This window comes from Athene cunicularia (genome assembly GCF_003259725.1).
Source record: "Athene cunicularia isolate RWA chromosome Z unlocalized genomic scaffold, athCun1 chrZ_part2, whole genome shotgun sequence".
Lineage (NCBI taxonomy): Eukaryota > Metazoa > Chordata > Aves > Strigiformes > Strigidae > Athene > Athene cunicularia.
This window is the reverse complement of record NW_020799143.1, coordinates 5,385,763-5,405,682: the sequence shown is the minus strand read 5'-3', so window position 1 is coordinate 5,405,682 and position 19,920 is coordinate 5,385,763. Positions and strand designations below refer to the sequence as shown.

Genomic DNA, 19,920 nt, shown 5'->3' with positions numbered 1-19,920 from the left:
TTGGACAAAGGGCATAACACCTTTTGCAGTTGGGTTTATTAAGGCTCAGGAAGAACTAGTCGTCTACTGTCAAAGACCTGGAAAAGGTCTTTCAAACAGCAGCATTCCCACTATTTATACTCTCTTTTGGTTCAAAATATTCTTGAGCTTAAGGGCCACAAACCTTCCTTAACCAGTGATGGCAGTTCCTACTTTTTAAATGTTCAATCTCTTCCCTAACAGCAATTTCTAGAGCAAACCTTGGTCACTGCCATAGTCCAGAGATTATTTTAATGATTGCTTCCTAACTGTCAGCCAAGGTTGCAAGGATATATTCCCATTAATCTTTCAAGCAATCATTCAGCAAAATTCACATGACAGCTATCATTAGCTGATCAGTCACATGCTTATCTCAGAAAACACCAGTCTTTCTCACTGTAGTCTTAGTGACTCAGTTATGCTGCAAAGTGCCCTGAAAGTCTACCAGTGTAACTGAGAAGAAAGTTTGGTCAAAGGGACACATTTTCTATTAAAATAGTGGTGTTTATTATGAAGATGTGCAGTCAGTATCTTCAAACTTTGCTGTTTCTTGCTTTCTTACCAACATGCTTTAGTCTGTCCCTCATGTGGTTATGACACACTCGAGAAGTGTTTATATATAATTATTATACTTTCAACACTCAGAGACTTCAAAGATTCCAGGTGAAATGCTAGGTCTTCACATCTTGGGCCAGGATTTAATGAGGGACTCCATTTTTGGAGGTACAACTAATTGCTAGCATAACTAATTCCTGTAGTAGGTATATCTGAGCACCTCAGAGCAGCCATAAACCAGGAAAAATCATCTAGGTAAGCTGAGAGCTGGAGGATTGAGCTGTTTTATCAACAGGCAGCAGGACTTACTTCTCCAGATCTCCCATCTGTCACATCTTAAGTGCCTTCTGTATCATTCCTATATGAAAGAAACAAGTCACTGGGCTGCTTTTTACCTCTGAAAACTTAGTCCTAGATAATAATTAAACACATAAGGGTCACTCTGTGAGGTTTGAGCCTTGCAAATATCAGTCTGTTTAGATTTCTCTTCAATCATGCAACCAGCTCCCTGAAACAAAACCTGATCACTAAGGAAAGGGAGAGAAGCCCTCAAACACTTAAACATGACCAAAGCCACCACCACATACTGCAGAAGAGTGGCTTTTCCATACAGAGCCCCTCTCAGGTGTTTGCTGCTGAGATTTTTGCCTGTAGAGCCAGTGCATGGTAAAGTCCAAGGCTGAGAAGAGTCTGTATTTCAAAAGAGAGAGCATTCAGAAGCAGATGTGTAACTAATGCCTCTTGAGCTCCTCTGCAACACATTCCTTGCAACCTTTTTCAAGCTATTTAATGCTGAGTCTTTTCAGGATAGTTACGGGCTTAAAGAATCAGGAACAAAGTGGTACTGAAGTTTCTAAATACCTTTGAAAAATCACACCAGACTGTCATTCACATCTTGAAAATCTAGCCTTTCATTTTTGCCACTTATCCTCAGCTAAAGATGGGAACATGCAGAATAATGTAGACACTATTATTCCCCAGCTTCATCATGCAACAGAGAGTAAGAGTACCAGAACAAGACAGAGTAATCTACTGTTGACTGAAGTGCTCAGACTTGATGGGGACAAAGACCACAAAAGAAGAACAAAAAGGGACCCAGACCAACCAGTTTCTAGGAAGGAAAGATGAAAGACTCACTCCAACTGACACTGGGGTGGAAAGACTCTAATTGACTTTAATGGAAGTTAGATGAAGTACTTGTTTGTGCTTACCTTTGTGACATAAGAGACATGGATGCAAACCTGCAGTGAGGCCTGGGAAGCATCAGAATCAGACATAAAGAAGGGTTCACTGCAAGAGCGGCAAGAACAGGATTTCTAATCTGATTAAAAGGAAAATGCTAGACCCCCAACAGAGCATACAAAGTCACATACAAAACTTCAGTGGGAGTTAATGGAAACAACATTTGTCTCAACTTTGGTGGAATCTAGTGCATTTAGCACTCAGGACTAACTAGGCTGCATCAGGCAAGATATGGTGCTCCTTGGTTGGGTCACGTGTACCTACTCTCAGAGCTGTACCTGTAAACCAAGTCACTTGAGGCCTTTGAATATAAAAAGCACCAGTTAATATGCTGTACAAACAACCAGGAGCGTTAAACAGGTTTAATTAGCTGTCAGTCCATGGGGCACTTCTACTGACCTCTCCTCCTTCCACTGCCCTGCCCATGCAACTGGACTGGACTATTACCGTGAGAAATACAGCAGAGGCAGAGAGAAAGCAGATCACTATCAAATTAAGCAGCAGTAAGACACCCTGCCCCTTGCAAACTTGGCTGTGTTAGCCTGGCCTTCTTCAGACACCTGCCTGGGACTGAGAATATCACCTACACATAGAGATGTTGGCTCTCCTAGAATGAGACAAGACATCTGTCATGTCTTTGACTTATGACTGAGCAGTCTGCATGTTCTGGCAAGAGCGTCACCAGCCAGAAATTAATTTCAGTCTTTCTAATCTACTATGTGAAGAGGGGAGGAGAAGGACAGAAAAAAAAAAAAAAAAAAAAAAAAAGAGTGAACTGTTTATTAGCAGGTAATGAGATTACACTAGGAATTTCCAGAGGACTATAGTACCTTAGTCTGGTTTTCAGAATGAAACACTAGAAATTACACTAGAAGACAGCAACCTAGAAGAGAGATGAAAACAACAGTTCTGCATTTCATTTTGCTCATGTGAGTAACCCCTTTGAAGTCTAAGGACCTGCTTCATGAATATTTGAGCATTTGCAAGAGCAGGGCACTAATTTACACTTTTTTAACACTATTTCATCTGTAAAGGCAGTGATTACAACAGAAAGCCTTATATTTAACAAGACCACCTGCCCATACATTCACATTACTTGTATAAACAGTCACTAGAACGCCATTTCCAAATTAACTACAAAGTGTAAGCTGATTGTTTTGATTTAAAGTAGGCCTTTAATGCCCCATATATCAACCTAAGCAGATTGCTTTTTTTAATGCTGCTTTTTTGTCTCCTTCAATGCTGTAATCACTAATCTATCTCAATGACACATTCCCAGCTGGGATGAAGGGGTATGAATCCCCTGACCAGTAAAACTATAATTTACATCAGCAGATGTTCTGGCCCTTGTAATATCCTTTGTTGCTCTACTGCAAAAAAAAAAAAAATAAAAAATGGCTGTCAGTCCTTTGTACTCTAAACAGTGTCTGATTCTTATTTACACTTAGCCTTCCTTACAGCACTCTAGCTTTGGAAAGAGGCCAGTCAGAGAGGGACCTGGGTGTGTTGATTGACAGCCGGCTGAACAGGAGTCAGCAGTGTGCCCAGGGGGCCAAGAAGGCCAATGGCATCCTGGCTTGTGTCAGCAATAGCGTGGCCAGCAGGGACAGGGAAGGGATCTTACCCCTGTACTCAGCACTGGGGAGGCCGCCCCTCGATTTCTGTGTTCAGTTTTGGGCCCCTCACTACAAAAAGGACATGGAATGACTCGAGCGTGTCCAGAGAAGGGCAACGAAGCTGGTGCAGGGTCTGGAGCACAGGTCGTACGGGGAGCGGCTGAGGGAACTGGGGGTGTTTAATCTGGAGGAGGCTGAGGGGAGACCTCATCGCCCTCTACAGCTCCCTGACAGAAGGGTGCAGAGAGCTGGGGATGAGTCTCTTTAACCAAGTAACAAGTGATAGGACAAGAGGGAATGGCCTCAAATTGCACCAGGGAAAGTTCAGACTAGATATTAGGAAGCATTTCTTTCCAGAACGGGTTGTTGGGCGTTGGAATGGGCTGCCCAGGGAGGTGGTGGAGTCCCCATCCCTGGAGGTGTTCAAGAGTAGGGTCGATTTAGAGCTTAAGGATCTGCTGTAGGTGGGAACTGTGCTAGGCGAACAGTTGGACTAGATGATTTCCAGGGTCCTTTCCAACCTAGATGATTCTGTGTGATTCTGAGGCCTCCAGGAGAACTGGAAGGAACCTCACAGTCTTTGTTTCAGTTCCTCCTGGAAAGGACCTGGTTCCTTCTGCAAAGGACCTGGAAAAAAATCAGTGTCATCTGAAACTCATGCAGCAGCTGGCATGCCCTTGTGAAGACTGGAACATTTGTAACACTGCTTTCATGGACTGCTGACAAAACCTGCAGAGGGGTTAATAGGAAACCTGGAAAAGTTTAAAAAAAAAAAAAAAATCCAAAATGTAATTATGCAACACAGAACATTCCATGCTTTACCCTGAAGGTCACTGCATCTTTATCAGATACTTGAAAATAATAAAGACTTCTTAAAAAAGTCCTTCTTGGAAGGGAAGCTGGGAAAACTGGAGTAGCTGAGATACCCATCAGCAAATAAAAGAACTGTTCAAGAATGGCTATTCATCAAAAAATCTTTGATGGGCTCAGGCATTCAGTGTGGCTGAAAGTGCCCAAAACAGCACACAGGGAACTGATGGTGACAAGTTCATATGTCACTGAGGATTTGGGGCTCAGTTCTAGGGTTTGGAATTTTTGCTCAGTTTCTGAAGAGAGCCTTGTTGCCTGAGCAGCTGTATCAATGAGATTGATATATTCAAGTATGCTGTGGTCATATCTATCATATTAATCCTCCCCCAAACCTAGTCAGCAAATTTGACTGGGACACAGGCTTGCACCCCTAGTAGGCCAAGCAAAGACAAATTCATCATGCTACAGAAATACGGACTGTTATGCCAACTCATGCATATGCATTTAGAAACCAAAATATTCTGAAAAGTTTTCTAAACATTTCAACACAGGGAGAAGTTCTGTGAGGGCTCAATGTATACTGGCACATAACCAGGCTTTCTGGCACTCAAAGAACTACTTGGGGTGTGTGTGTGGGTGTTTGTTATTTGGACAAGGAAAAAAAAACTACGTCCCTAGTTCACCATTTTACTGCAGTATTTGCATTCAACTTACCAGATCACCACAGACAGCTTGACTTTTCAAAGACAGACACATTCATGTTCACAGGACAAGCAGTCTCAAAACAGGCTGCAGTGTTTTCTGAGAAGGGTGATTATCAGCCTACCTTGGCTCTAAAGCAGCCTGGTAGTACTCCACCACTGCCAACTCCTTCAGATAAGTGCAGAGATGATGCAGGCTAACCTAGTTATAGGGGTACAGATTGGGCTACGTGTCAGTTGACCTGTTCTTTACAAGTGATCTTGTTCGTTGCTCTAGTTACTAAAAACTCCTGTAAGGGTAATTTCTAATTACATTTCTCATTTTTTTCTTGCCGTGATTGATGAAAGTCACCAGTGCCTTTCATAAATGACCCAGCTGCCAAAAATTCATAGGAGGGATCCACTTTCAAAAAAAATTTTCCAGAGAACTGAAGTCTTCCTAAAGAAACCAAAACCTCTCACCAAAAGCCCCACAAAGGCTGAGCTGTCACTTGGCCACTGAAAGTCCTCCACTTTGTATGAAGTATAAAACTCAAACTTCCATTCAAGCTGAGGTGCAATTCAAGTGTGTAATACAGATCCCCACCTAGTTTGGTACCCTACGTAATCCCACTGCAGATGACAACTATCACAAGCAAGAATACCTACAGATCAGCTTATTCCTCATGTGAGCAAGACTTCCACAATAATTACAGGAGACCTGCAGGGACAATAGGAGATTTCACATAACAGAGGGTCCAGGGTCCTTTATGACACACTGTAGTGCAACAGTTAGGCCAACTTATGTAAATCACCCTTCCATTTTTATTTAGGTGCCACCATCTTTTTCATAAGGCAAGACCAAAATGCAACAGAGAGGTGGTCTGGGGGGCACCAGGTTTATTTTGGATAGGGAGGCTGACAAAAACTTCCTTCTTCCCTTGTTACATCAGGTACACTTTCAAGTCAACACAGACTCTCCATTTGTTGTTAGAGTGATTGTTTCAAAGTCAATCTTCAACGCTGGGTCCAGAAGAAATGGAAAAAAGGAAAGCAGTTATCAGTTTTAAAATTTGCTAATACAGTCAGAGATATGCAGATAACAGGCACCATGCAAACAAGCCACTGCTTTATAGTGTATCAACGTCTAAAAATCAGACAAGAGTATTTTCAAGCTCTCAGACTGGCATCAAAGAGTAACCTAGTGGTGTGAATGATTTATTCCTGTACTGCCAGAATATCTGGAGTCCTTCACAGCGTTAAGTACATTGTTCTCACACAAACAACAGCAGCATTATCACTATTTCTCTGTCAGAAAACCATTTACAATATGATACTGTTTTCTCCCAGATAGAAAGGTGCATGGTAACTTCAGGACAGATAATGAAGAAGTCCTTTGAAGTGAAATAGTAGACAGTTACAGCACCTCCTTTGGTGCTGTCTCCTGCCCTGTCATTCCAGAACAGGAACCCGTCCTCCTACTCCCAATCTGCTTTTAATTGTTCAGATTATCAGATGACAGATCCTCTGAGAAGCTTTCACATGAACATACTTTTTCATATTGCCATTCTTCATTGAACAAAGTGATTTAGTGGCATGGACAACAAAGCAGTTCAAACTTAAAGGATTGGGAGACATTTTAACAAGCATCTCTCAAGAAGTAAATGCATTACTTCTGTGGATGAAATGGAGTTTTGACCTTCTGGCTCCTGAAAGTCTTGATGTGTACCTCGTGGGCTGACAGACTGATTCAGGATAACAAGAACCTCATTTTTCATTGTAGACAGCTGGAATGCTGAAGTTCCTAAGCGTAAAAACCTGAAGAGATGTGACAGAAGTAGTCACTGCACAATGGGTAAGGGGTGAAAGACTGGTTTTTGTTTCTAAATTTTCAGTACAAGCTGTTACAAGAAGCAGGGCAGATTTCCACCTTTTCCCAACTTTTAGTCAAAGAGAGAACTTGTTGACAAAGAAAATTAACCCTGTTTAGAAATGCCACTATGCTATTTCCCCTTCATCATCAATGTTACTAGCTGAATTTAAAGATATCCCAACAAGGTAAATTAACCCATCCTGGCAATCTGTCATGGCAGTCCCACAGTCAGAGAATATTAAAGGAAACAACATCTAGCTAGACACCGACGCAAAGCAGAAAACAGGAACAGAAAGCACTGGCTTGTGCAACTGCTTTGTTCCAGAATGGTCTGAAAAGCCAACACACTGGTACACTGAGAAAGATTACCCTGTTTCTTTCGGCACATAATTTTGAAGCACTCCCTATTACAGTCTACAGGGACTTCATCCGCTTTGTGATTTCTCCCACCTTCTGACATGACAACTCACCCAAGTGACTCAACTGGTTTTCTCCTCAAGGCAAGCCTGGGAGTCTAGGTCACCAAAATCTGTATGATATTTATGATTTATTCTACTCATTTCTTCCCAATCCAGACAGAGTGTACAAGATTGTTGAGCTGTATGGCTGATCTGAAAATAGTAAGGGCTTTCTAGCAACATTTTCTAAAATTACTTCAGTCTACAGTTGTAGAAAATTCATGTTCTTATTCATCTGAATGATCTATTTAAAAAAAAACCTCAAAAAATTAAGGTTTTTGGGAGGGCTTTTACCTCTTGAAAAGAAGCTTTTTCACAAACACTAATAGATGCTTTTAACTGGAGAAGAATAGATGGGAAAGTAAGATCATTATGAAAGCAATGTTTTTTGGAAATAAACAAATGGTTAGTTGCTTCCATACCAGGTAAAAAAGGCCAGGAAATTTTACAGTAAATAATACAGAGATGCATAAAGCATTTATACTATTCACCATTCAAAAAATCTTTTTTTTCAGTTTATGGTAATGTCACACATCATCAGATAAGAATTGTCAGCTAACTCTACCCAATTCTGCAACTTGTTTTCTTCACACATCAGAACCTAAGAAAGAACTAAATTTAAGCCTAATCTAACCTGCACTGATATCACTGATGAATTCTTAAAAGAATTAACAGTGTCAACAAACCTTGCTTTGTTAATTTCTACGGGTCTGCTTGAAATATGAAGAGACAGAGGATGAACATGGAAAAAACAAAAAAAGGACAGGACATGGAAATTGAGGATAAGGCTTTACAGAAATTATGTCCCCATCACCAGTCAGGGACCTTGGGAGATCCAAGCAGGTCCAACTTTCTGCATAAAACAGGATCAGCCATAGGATCATACCAGAATGCTCAGGGCTTCCACCCATCTGGACATGGAAACCTCCAAAGACAGAGACAGCACAACCACTATGGGCAATCTGTTCCAGCATCTGACTAGAATCTTACTTCATTATATCGAGAACAATATCCTCCATTACTCACATAAACTTCAACACAAATGATCCCAAAACCTAAAATAATCCTGTGTGAACAGAACACCCATCTGCCAACCCGACCATAAAGCAAAGGCTGTCTGTATGAAAAACTAATTCAAATTCCTTCCTTTCATGGTTTACAAACAGTGGTCAAAATGACACAGACTTTGCACTTCATCTGAAGCAGCAGCTTCTAACTGTTATAGGGTATTATCCTTCAAGCAGAATAGCAATGAGAACAAGATGACAGAAACTTTATTAGTAGCCTTCACAGATATTTGCTGACAGCAGAGGACAGGCAATGCTCCAGTCTTGGGACTAATTTCCAGAGCTGAACGTGTCATAGCTTGGTAATTCATACCCTGTGATCTGCACAGTATCTACATGCAGTCCCACAAACAGAAATGGAACATCTTGAAATAATACATAAGCAAGGAGAAAAAAAGTGAGGAAAAATTGAAATTAATAAAAATGCCATCAAGAGAGAGCTCATTTTACATACTTGTAAATGAAAGATACTGTAGCAGCACAATATAGTCTCATTACCTTTGTTTGGTTTTAGTCCAAGTGGCTCAAAAACTCTGCCTCTTTTAACCAAAGTCTGATTCCCTGTGCTCCCTTCCTTTTCACATTTCAAGTGTTCTAACTTCTCACAGCAGTCAAGAACAGCCACCTTTCCATGCCTGCAATGAACAAGTGACCTGTGCATGAATGGCAAAATCAGCATAATCAGAATAGGTTAGGTAATTGTTTATGTACAGACCAGAAACATTATCTTACTACAGGCAAGTTCTCAAATTTGTTGACATGAGCACGATGGATACAGCCATGACTTTCAGACTTCTTGTATCACAGAAGCTCTGCCTGGACACTGAACATTGGAAATCAAAAAAAACCTAAAACTCAACACTCATAATTTTTCCTCTTCCTGTCCCCAAGCACACAGGTGAAAAAAAAAAAAAAAGAAAAACCACATCCAAGAACATCTAGATATCTAGCTCAGTGAACAAATTTGAAAAATTAATGCATTCCCTTTACCCCCAATAATATTTTCCAAAGCAGCAGAATTGTTTTTCTCTGAAACAGGTAAAAAACCCCAAAACCTACACAAAATAAACCAGTCACAGGCAGATACCCAGCATGTAAAGTTTTTTTCCAGATCATTTAAAGGTGAAAAGTTAGAAGGAACTGATCAAAGGATCTTAGAATACAGGATGTAAATCAGAGTTTCAGTTAGTGAAGTTAGCTTTCTAAGAAGTCACAGAATGGCAAGTATTTTGAAAACCCTCATCCCACCTCCTTTGTAATCATTACTTATTTTGAGTGTAATTGTTAATCCTTTACACTACTTAAGTTACTCAGATCTGCCAAAGATCCTGTACAGTGATCAAGAATAGGACCAAACTCTAGTCTATTTTGCCAAATGACTGTGTTTCCCACCTCTACACTCAAGCTCTCTGAAGTTTTATTTGGTCTCAGATTTACATATTCAGATTTGGGATAACAGACTCCATTAAGTAGCAGCACACATTCTGGCATGATGAGGTTACACTCAGTGTGCATGACAGAAGTGATGCAATTTTGAACATAAATAACAAGTTGACTCCAACCCTGATACTGCCAGCTGCATATACTTTCATGTCTATAAAATCCCTCAAATCAACAGAGGTTTCTTCAAGTTATCTACCCTCTCTAGCCACCTTGTTTGCATGTTGTTAGACTTAAGAGTCCCAGCAAAGCTTCACAGACTGTTATAGTAACCTGGTAAACATTTTACCTTCTCTTGTCCCAAGTGGAAAATGCGTAGTTTTGTCCGTTTATCCCCTCTTCTCACAGTTACCCTGAAACAAAGAGCTTCATTGAACAGTCAGAGCTGAGTGTAACTGTTGAGCAGGTATTCTTTATTCGAAGCATTGGGCATCACTGGGGATCGCTCCAGCCTAAATGCCACACTTAATAACAAACCACTCTAATATACACAAAAAGCATACACAGTGTGCAAGGTTTAATTCTTGTCGGGATGAGAGAGCATGTGGCTGTTGCCCCTCCCCCACCCGCGCTGGCCAGGCTGGAAGTTAAACACAGACCCCGGCTAAAATAACAAGAAATTTAATACAACAGAGTGATAGAACAATCTGGATAACAACAGTATCAATGGTAACAACAATAAACAGCAATAACAGTGAACCAGACAAAAAATATACAGAGAAATACCGCTAAATGGTCAAGGAGCAAACCCGCCGCGTGTATGGCAAAAACCAACACCCCAAGGAAAAGGTAAAAAGGCTCCGCCCCTGGACCTGACATCAGCATGGTATGAATAACCCGGCTGGAGATCCCTTCCGCCTCTCTCTCTGCTGGGGAAAACTTTATCTTGGCTGAACCAGGACACATAGTCATCAGATTTCCTGGAAGAGGCAGCCTTATGCTAATGTGTTCTCAGAATTCATTTACATAGTCTGAGCATGCATAGTAAAAATAGAGTGAGAGTCTTGGTGGTCCACAGCCTTGCTCACACTGTCCCTTAGTTAAACTTCAGGTTTCCCGTGTCCATTTATGGACACAGAGTGACCTCATCCGTCCTTTGGCTCCGCTTTGTTCCAAGGAGGTTAGTTGAGACCAGCTTCCAGTCACTTGTCTTGACACTGGTGTCTTTTCAGACACTTGATTTTTAGGTTCCTGATATTAGGGATGTACTCAGGGAGTTTTTCAGACTGTCCCAGGTCTGTCTTGTCTTCACTAGGCAAGGAGTTAAAGGTTTCAAAACGTCTTACAAGTTAACTACAGAAGGTAGTTAGGAAAAAGTGTAAGTGAAATTACATACATTGCAGTAAAAAACAGGGAGAATAAAAGCTAGTAAAACACAAGTGATGGTTAATGTTAAAACTAAATGTCCTACTTTACAGGTCCCTGTACATTAGCAATTTCAAGTATGCCTGTAGCAACTTCCCTTTATCCCCCTAAGTCAATCATACAAGAAGCCTGGTCAGGTTTGTGTGACCTCTACCTACACTTCTGTAGCTGCTAGTTTAATTTGACAGCTGAACTGTTCATTCTTCATTTATATCTGCCAAGTGTAGTTCAATCCCCAATTACAAAATCTGATCGTTAACATGAAAACAAGCAACACTGTGGCTGAGGTCAGAGGTGAAGGGACAGCAGGATTCAAATTTAAGCAACCTATATTTCCATCTGATTAAAGCCACTGCACAATGACGACCCTGCTACTGTTTCTACTAAAGAAAAAAAATTGCAGCTGTTTTCAGGGCACTAGAGTGTCTAAAAAGACTGGAGATCAGCAGAATCTATCAGAAGGTATGTATGCAGAAAACTTACTTTGTTTTAGCGTTCTAAATAACTTGTTCTCTTCTCACCATAAAGCAAAACTCCCAAGGAGAAGCTACATGAGAGGGACAAAAACGATCTTCCAGACACTTGTAAAATACTCTGGTTGTTCCATGCAAGCCATGACGATGATGTGACAGCCAAGTGGTGAAAATTTTTTCAGCTGGAATGAACAGTATGGCAAGCTTGCAGATTCTTCACCTACAATCCACAATCATGCAAATAACATCTTACCATTAAGACCTACTTATATAATCACAGGCTTAATCACTTAGATAGAAGGCATTCAAAAGGCATTATTAGGGTTTAAGGCTTAGTAAGGCATAATACAGCAGTTAAAGACACAAACTCCAGCAGTGCATCAATGAAAAGAAACTGCAGCATCAGTGTCTTCAATTTCATAATCTAAATACACAGAAGATGGCAGAATTCTGCCTATACACTAGAAGCAGACCCAGTAGTCAAACTTTTCTTGCCACGCTAGCTTCCAAGAGGGTATTCTCATTAAAAACCACTTTATCTCTGCCACCTGATAGTACAAACACCAGGTAGAGTGCACCAAATGCATGACTTCCAACTTCAGCCTCACTTTGTATCAGTATGCTTAAGTAACGTGACTCTTCCCCCAAAAAGGCTAAGGTCTTATCACTTCATGAGTGACCTTCTCAGTTCTCCTCACTTGCACTCTCAGCTTTCAACTAGCCTCTCCTTTAAGGGGTACAGGATATACAATTCACAAGTGACAACAAAGATGATGCTTTAATAAACTTGCAAAGCAACAAATCCTTTCCAAAATTCTGAAGTGACTTCTGCATTCAGAACACAAGGCTACCCTCATCGCTAGGAGCAGCCAACAAAGCCACCATTAAATGCTATTTGCATGTCTCCCACAGATAGTCATGCCAAACAGTTGTAATGAGCAGTAACAGCTCTCCATTCTGCATGTGAGCAAAATCATCATTCTTGTTTAGGGCAAATAGATTCAGTTTTAGCACTGCAAAATCAATTAGCACTGATTTTGAACAGCGATCTAGGCACTGCATGCACACTTTAACCAGGTGTAGGAAGTGATCTTTTCTGTATTTTACTTCCTTAATGTTTGTGTACCAGTGAGCCAGTTACTTCAAGTTCTGAGAAATGTGAAAAACAATATAGTTATGTACTGATTTAGCAACAATTTAATTTCTTACTGCAGCTGAAAAAAAAAAAGGATCTGCTGATTTATGGACTTATTTCATATATTCTGATAGTTTCTCATCTTAACACTGCTGCTCTTCTGAGATTGAGTATTCCCAGTTTTTGTGGCAGCTTCCCACAGGTCAGAGTTTACAATTTAAGGCATGTACTCATGGATCATCAATTAGATTCACACTGAAGAAGCATAATCCCACCACAAACAGTTATCCAGATCAACCTTGCAGCACTGCTCCATTGGTATGCTGTATAATCCTGCCCTTTGCCAAAAGGCAATTTTATATTTTATATGGAGATACAAATAAAGCAAGCAGCAGTATTACTATGAAATACACACTTTAGGTGGCTCACTCATTTCTCTCACTTCAAAGAACAGAGGCTCCTGAAGAAACTCAAAGAACACATCAGCTCTTAACAAGGAAACATGTAGCTAGAAATAAAAATCAAATTCCTTTTTTTCTCCACCTTTAAACAGGAGCACCCCAGTGCAGTTAGACTATCCAAAAGTACATGTTGTCTGTGAGATCTATGCCAAAGTACAAACTGTTTTTATTTTCTACTGCCCTCCGTGTTCTGCAGCCTCTTTCATCACCTCTCAGAGCTGGTTTTAGAAGTGCTAGACAAAGAACCTGTTGGCAGGCTGAAAAGGAACCCATCATTTCTTTGTCTTTGAAGTCTCCTTGAATATGTTAATCCTGTTCCTAACTTCTGTATCAGTAACTCTTGCTTATTTATACATGCAAGCTCCCACCAAAAGCTTGCTCATAAGCTGTCTCTCCATTCAGTCCTGCCACAGCACTCCCTCCCTTTCAACCTTCAACATACCGTGTTCAACATACTCTTTCAGGCATTCCCTCTTGCAAACGCTACTGCTTCTTCCAGGTAGAGCACTCACTTCAAGGTAACCTCCCTGCAGAGGAAATCTCTATCCCAGGTACTCAGCACTCATTGTTTTCTTTCATATCCACAAGACCGACTATTTCCTTATTCAACACCTCAACTCCTGTCTCTGATATACTGTTCTTCCACTCTAACAGAGGCTGACAGCACGCCCTTTGCAGCTTGTATACTTTCTCCAACAGTGATTAAAAAAAAAAAAAAAAAAAGGGGGGGGGGGGAGATTTAGGGTAAAGATAAGAGGGTGGGGAATGGAAGAAGCATTTTTTCATTTTTGGTTGCTGCACATTTAGTCACATGGTTCCCATTACAAGGATAGCAACAAATCCTTCCCTGGGATGATAAAAAGAGTTGACTGCTAGAATATCTGGTTACTCCTAGTCTATCACATCTAAAATCCCTATCTTGAGAATTTAAAGGATGTTCCTCTTTGACTTCTGCAGCACACAGTACTCCCATTAATGTGCTGAGCTATATCAAAATAGAAAGGTACCTGTTCTGAAAGGAAAAAAACCACTGCATTCTAGGTCTCCAGGCACAGCTGCCTAAGTATACACAACACAAACCCTTCACTTAAGTACTACTTTTAGCGCTAGACTTTCAGCAAATGAAAGCATATAGCAGATACTGTTTCATAAGAGTTCAATGAAGAAAACACCAAAGCAAAGGGATGAAGTGAGGATCTTCAGAGTCCACTGCTATTTTTCCAGACTATTAGTATTATTAAAGACTATGCATGTGTCTTTATTAATTTCACTGCAGTCTGGACAGGAAATGTCTTCATAAGATGTACTTTGACTAGAACTGGAGTTAAATTCTGTATTATTAATATTTATTTTTCTTGCCTAGCCAGTAAGTATTTCTCACTATCAGGAAGGAGGAAAGAAGTTGAGTGCTAACAAGAACCAAAAAGGTTAATGACCTTTTCTTCCTTGCAGGTCATATATTCAATGAGGAAATACATAAATACAGCACTGGCATCTGATGTTTAGATGTCAGCAACATCAGCTACAGCCTGCAGATGTGAATTCCAATCATCAGATGGAGTAACTCTACTTTTCTGGATAGTTTAGTGAAGTCACAATATTTAATAATTTGTGGCTTCATAACCTATAGCCATGGTTTTGTTGTAAGGGGTCCCAGACACGACAAGCATTACAATTATGAGTAAATGTAGAATGAGACTCCCAAGAAAATTCTTGGAAGTTTCAAAAGGGGGAATTGTTGAAAGATGGTTACTAATTTCATCAGCAAGGACAGTTTGTGCCATTTAAGCAAAACAACTGTATCTTGGAAGGTACTTAAGAAAACTCCTCAGATGAGTAATCAAGGACTGTAACAAATAGAACCAAGGACCAAGGCAATACCACTTAAGAAAGAAATAGTCAAAGGTTCAGACAAAACACAAACTAAGTTCCTCTTCTAGAAGAGGACTACCGCAAAAGACCCTCCATCGAAGCGCCTGAAGACCCAAGCCAAATGCATGACTATGCAGATATGATAATTAGCCCCTCAAATTTAATGCATATGCATATAACAGAGTGATGCAAGCTTTGGCTGTGGTAACATGCAGTGGACATATTAGGTGCAACGATTCCCTCAAGTCCCTGACCAAATAAAGTAATGCCTGCTCATTAATATGAAGCCCGGCATTAAGGAGTTTTATTTCCCGATTTCAGTGACAGTTTCAGAACCATGTTTTTCAGAAGACAGTGTGTTGAATACTTTGTTGGCATCCCAAACTAGGCAACAAATAACTAATAATGTTACTGACAAAGACGTTCTCTCTTCACCTGTTTCCATTGAATTATACAGTATTTTCAAGTGCAGAAACTATGTCAGTTTTTGCACAGAGCTGGGATTGACAGAAATCAGCAAAAAAAAATTAAACATGAACATGCCTGCCTCCAAATCTCTGTAAAATCAACTGAAATATCCAATGAAACCACCAGTGGCAGATCTGCTTACATTATTTGAGGCGTTAAGCTTTGGGTCTACCAGTTTCATTCATTCACATGTATTTCTGAAATAAAGCTCAATCTGACACTTCAAAATCACAGCCATAGTTTGACTCCATAAATGATTATCTCACATTCCTAAAAAGTTCTCTTAGTGTGGTAAAAATAAAGCATGTAATCAGTTCAATCTCTTGAGTTTTAGCTAGATTAATGAGGCTCCTTATCGGTTAATGAACCATAGCATTAAAATGCAGCTGTACAGAGGACATAAGAACAGGCAACTGTAGAATGAATATGACTTCTGATTAATTTTTTAAAGTCCAAATTAAAAGTGCATCATGAACAGCTTTTCACTAAGTAGATTCTTAGAAGTTTTACAACAAAGGTAAGGACCCCAGTACCAAAATTTAGTAAGAAATACTTGATTTTCTTAGCTACTGTTCACAAGGCCCTGAAGAGTCTCCTCCCCAAATACCTAAGAGATCTGCAGCAAACAAGCTGAAACGCACTCTGTGCAGACAGTCCTGGTAGTACTTGGTAGAAAATGAGTCACAGCACATCTAGGCAACTCATGTAATTTGTTCAGGTCACACGTACCTTCTCAACACCATGAGTTCTGCTTATTCTTCCTTTTCAGTAACAACTACAAAGAGACACATGATTCTCCATGGCAATTATCCCACTACTGAACAGGTAACAGTTTTTGCTATCTTATGAGGTCAGACACCTGTTGTTCATCAGAAGTCACAAAAACACTGTTCCACTGATGAAAAATGGGAACAGAATTACTAGTAAGGCTTCATCCACCCACAGCAGCTATAAACCCCTCAGTCACTCAGCATACACAGTTACTACTAGCTTTTTTTACCAAGACCAAACTCAATGGTCTTTAATTAAAATATTAAGTAAACATTTCAAGCAAAATTGGAGGGAGTAGACTGAAACACCCACAGATGTTCTTGCTTTAATCTCCATCCTCCTACAGAAGAAATGGTTATTTCTGATAGCAGTTTGATCAGTATATAAAACTTCCACAAACTAAAAGCTTTTGTCTTAGTTCAGTATTAGATATGTACTAAAGTACATTCAAGAAGTCACTCTATCAATTTGGCATTTTTCAAGTACCAGGCAGCTGGTCTTTTTACAGATAACACAGCCCCTTTTTGCAGGCAGAGTGTTAAATCAAAATCCATCTCTTCCAGTCCATAAATATACTGGGAATCCTACTTAGCTAAAGGTACCGTCTAACTTGGGTATTAGCTTCTCTAAAATGAAAGCATTATGAAAGACACATTTTCTATTGAGCGATATCACACCTCCTGCTGATAGATTTGGGTTGTGCTACTGATCACTTAGATGTTATACACCTATGAAATTCTAAATGAATAAAATCTGAATAATTAAAATACATAGTATCTGGAAAAACACAACAGATATCTGAAGATAGAAAGAAAAAGCAAAAGGCTTTAATATATTTCATTATTTTGTGCAGATAATTTAATAGACTATGGCCAACCAATGAAAAAACAAATTACAAATACAAATATTTCATTTCTTCTTGCTCTCTTTTCTCAAGACACTTGACTCGTACTTTAAGCTTTAGTAGTAGTTAAGTAGTTAATCCACTGATACACAACATAAGCAGAAAATAATTTCCTAGTTGTCGCACTGAATCGTTAATATCATTAGTGGTACAACAGCTCACTGCTGTACCACTAACAATATTTTCTTGGTTACTGTAAAGACAAATTTGTAATCTGGGTAATTGGAGTACAACAGTAAAAACTCAAAACATCCCCAGGCCGTATTCAGGAAATGCTGCACATCATAGCTTTAGATTAAATTAGAATTTGATTTCAGTGCTAGCATTGCAGTAATAAGCAAAATTGTCTCTAAAAGTCAATGTATATTACAAGGAAGGTTGTTACATTTTATGACGACTACACAAAATAATGACAATTAGGTACCAAGGAGTAAGATTTAAAACTCTACAACCAGAGCTTATTTTCAACAGAAAGGTATGAATGCAGATTCTTTTGGGTTGGAATAACTCGATTATTTGATTGATACCTCACGTTATGAATTTCTCTTGTTCATAAAATGAGTAAATCCAAAAAAGTCCTTATTGAACAGAAATAGTTTGATCATTACAATCTACTCAAGAGAAACAGAACATCAGTATGTTCAGATGCTTACAGCTATATTGTAAAAGCTGGTTCAACAAAGGTGAAATTTGGTTTGATAATGTCTCATTACAGCAGACAAAAATGAAGCTTTCATTTTGTTTGCTGGCAGAAAGAATATTGAATTCACAAGGCCACATTTTACAAAATCAAACATGCAATCTATTGTTTTTAAAACTTTTACTGCAATGTAACATTGAAGTCAACAGTAATCAGGTATCTATCATTTTTCTCAAAAGGAAAACATGTAAATGGAGTAATAATTTTACCTGTATGTATATAGCTTCTCAGATCATTTGAGGGGCACAAAAGAGGGGGTAGTGTTTCTCAATAATTGAGACATTTTTAACTTAAATGGGTTCTCATTTGAAAAAGAAAGACAACATTGTTTTAATCCAGAATGGAACAAAATATGTGCTTGTTGCACTCCTTTTAACACATCTGAAAAAGCAAAACAAATACTCCTATTTTGGCATTCATGTTTAAGATTTTAGATTTCTAAGCTGCTATCCAGTGTTGCCATGAAATACAGATTGTAGAATCTAGGTAGCACAGGCTACTTCCTATACCAATACTAAATAGAAAGGAACATGAAGCAGGGCATTACACTACACTTCTGAACTAGTACGGTAAAGAGTGAAAATCTAGAAAAAGTTAACCTACAGTTTATAGAAGGAACTAGTTATCTGCAGAAGCTGATTTTTGGTTGTATATTATTTTACACTGTGATTTTTCTGCATCTGCTAATTTAAAGCAGACATACTTGCTGCTTTCTTTGCTTTGTTTCTTATATTCTCCCCCCCTCCCCATATACCATACACCAAGCATCATGAATATAAGCCCAAATATCCCAGACAATCCAGTGAACAAAGTTAGTGTAATGCACTGGTGTGAGTTGTGAAATAAAAAAATGTCTCTCAATCTTCATCGAAGTTCTGTTGTAGAAGAAAGTTGGCAGCCAAGTTTTCATTCTTCTCACAAGCAAAATATGCCTGTATCACAAGTCCTTCAGGAAAACCTAATGCCTTTAACTGAAGAAAAGAAACACATTTAGAAAGAACATTCTGTATTATTAAGATTCTTTGTATGCCTAGTACCTTGAGATGACACTTAAGCAACTACTGCCTTCCTGAAACAAATATTGCTGTCTAGCTCAATACAGCCTTCAGTGAGCAAGGAATAAGAAGGCATTGCCTCTGTCTTTAGTAAACAGAATCCTCACTTGAAAAAGTGATTTGAAGGATTCTCATGAAGTACCGTAAAACCTTACTTTTCTTTCACTGCTACAGGAAGTCACTAAAGCAGACTTGGGTCACAGTAATATCTGGAAGTAATGGCACATCATATTGTTGCAGAAAAAGCCCTCGATCAATGCCCATTTTAAACTATTAATTATAAAAGCTTAGGACTTTTAACAAAAGTTGTCTGGAACAAAAGTTTCCAGCCTGTGATCACTATCAGGTAGACCAACACATCACATTAAGCCATACTTTCAATTGTTCCAACTGGACTTTCAACTTAAAAAAAAAACCTGATTACACACTGCAGCCATTGAGAGCAATCTGTTTTTCAGAAGTCAAGGAATTAATTAATGTCTGGGACACAACAACAACAGGAGATGAGAATACTACAGAAGAGCTTATTACTGTGCCGAGGGAGAAAGCTTTAGACTGAACTTAAAAACACACAGCAAAACAATCTCCGTTTTAGCCAAAGGCAAGTACATACAACCATTAGGCGATTTTCTTAAAATCCTCACAGCACCTGCAAGGCAATTTACATACCAGGCAGATCCCATCTCTGCGAGAAACTGTGTCCTATTATCCCTTATCCACCATTCTTAGATTTAAATTCATGCTTAAAAAGAACATGAATGTGTTAGAGCTGTAATACTAAGATACCTAAATTTTGAAGTGTGTCTTTCATGGAAAGATGAAGAAGCACACAGGTCTCTGCTGGGGTTTGGAAGAGGTTGTAGGGGTAATGCTCTACTGCATAAATGGTTTTAAAAGGAAATGCAGCAGACTGGAGAGGATGATCTGTGAAGGAGTACACAGGCAGTTTTATTAGAC

General features: G+C 39.3%; 1 protein-coding gene across 1 annotated transcript in view; it reads right to left on the bottom strand.

Moving 5' to 3' along the window:
* Positions 1-17,109: 17,109 nt before the first annotated feature.
* The window catches only part of RAD23B (RAD23 homolog B, nucleotide excision repair protein), a 43,349-nt gene continuing 40,538 nt past the window's right edge, over positions 17,110-19,920 (bottom strand). Inside the window, exon 11 of the mRNA XM_026866021.1 lies at positions 17,110-18,879. Coding sequence (XP_026721822.1) covers positions 18,766-18,879 — 114 coding nt within the window. The 3' untranslated portion in view covers positions 17,110-18,765. The remainder of the gene's footprint in view (positions 18,880-19,920) is intronic.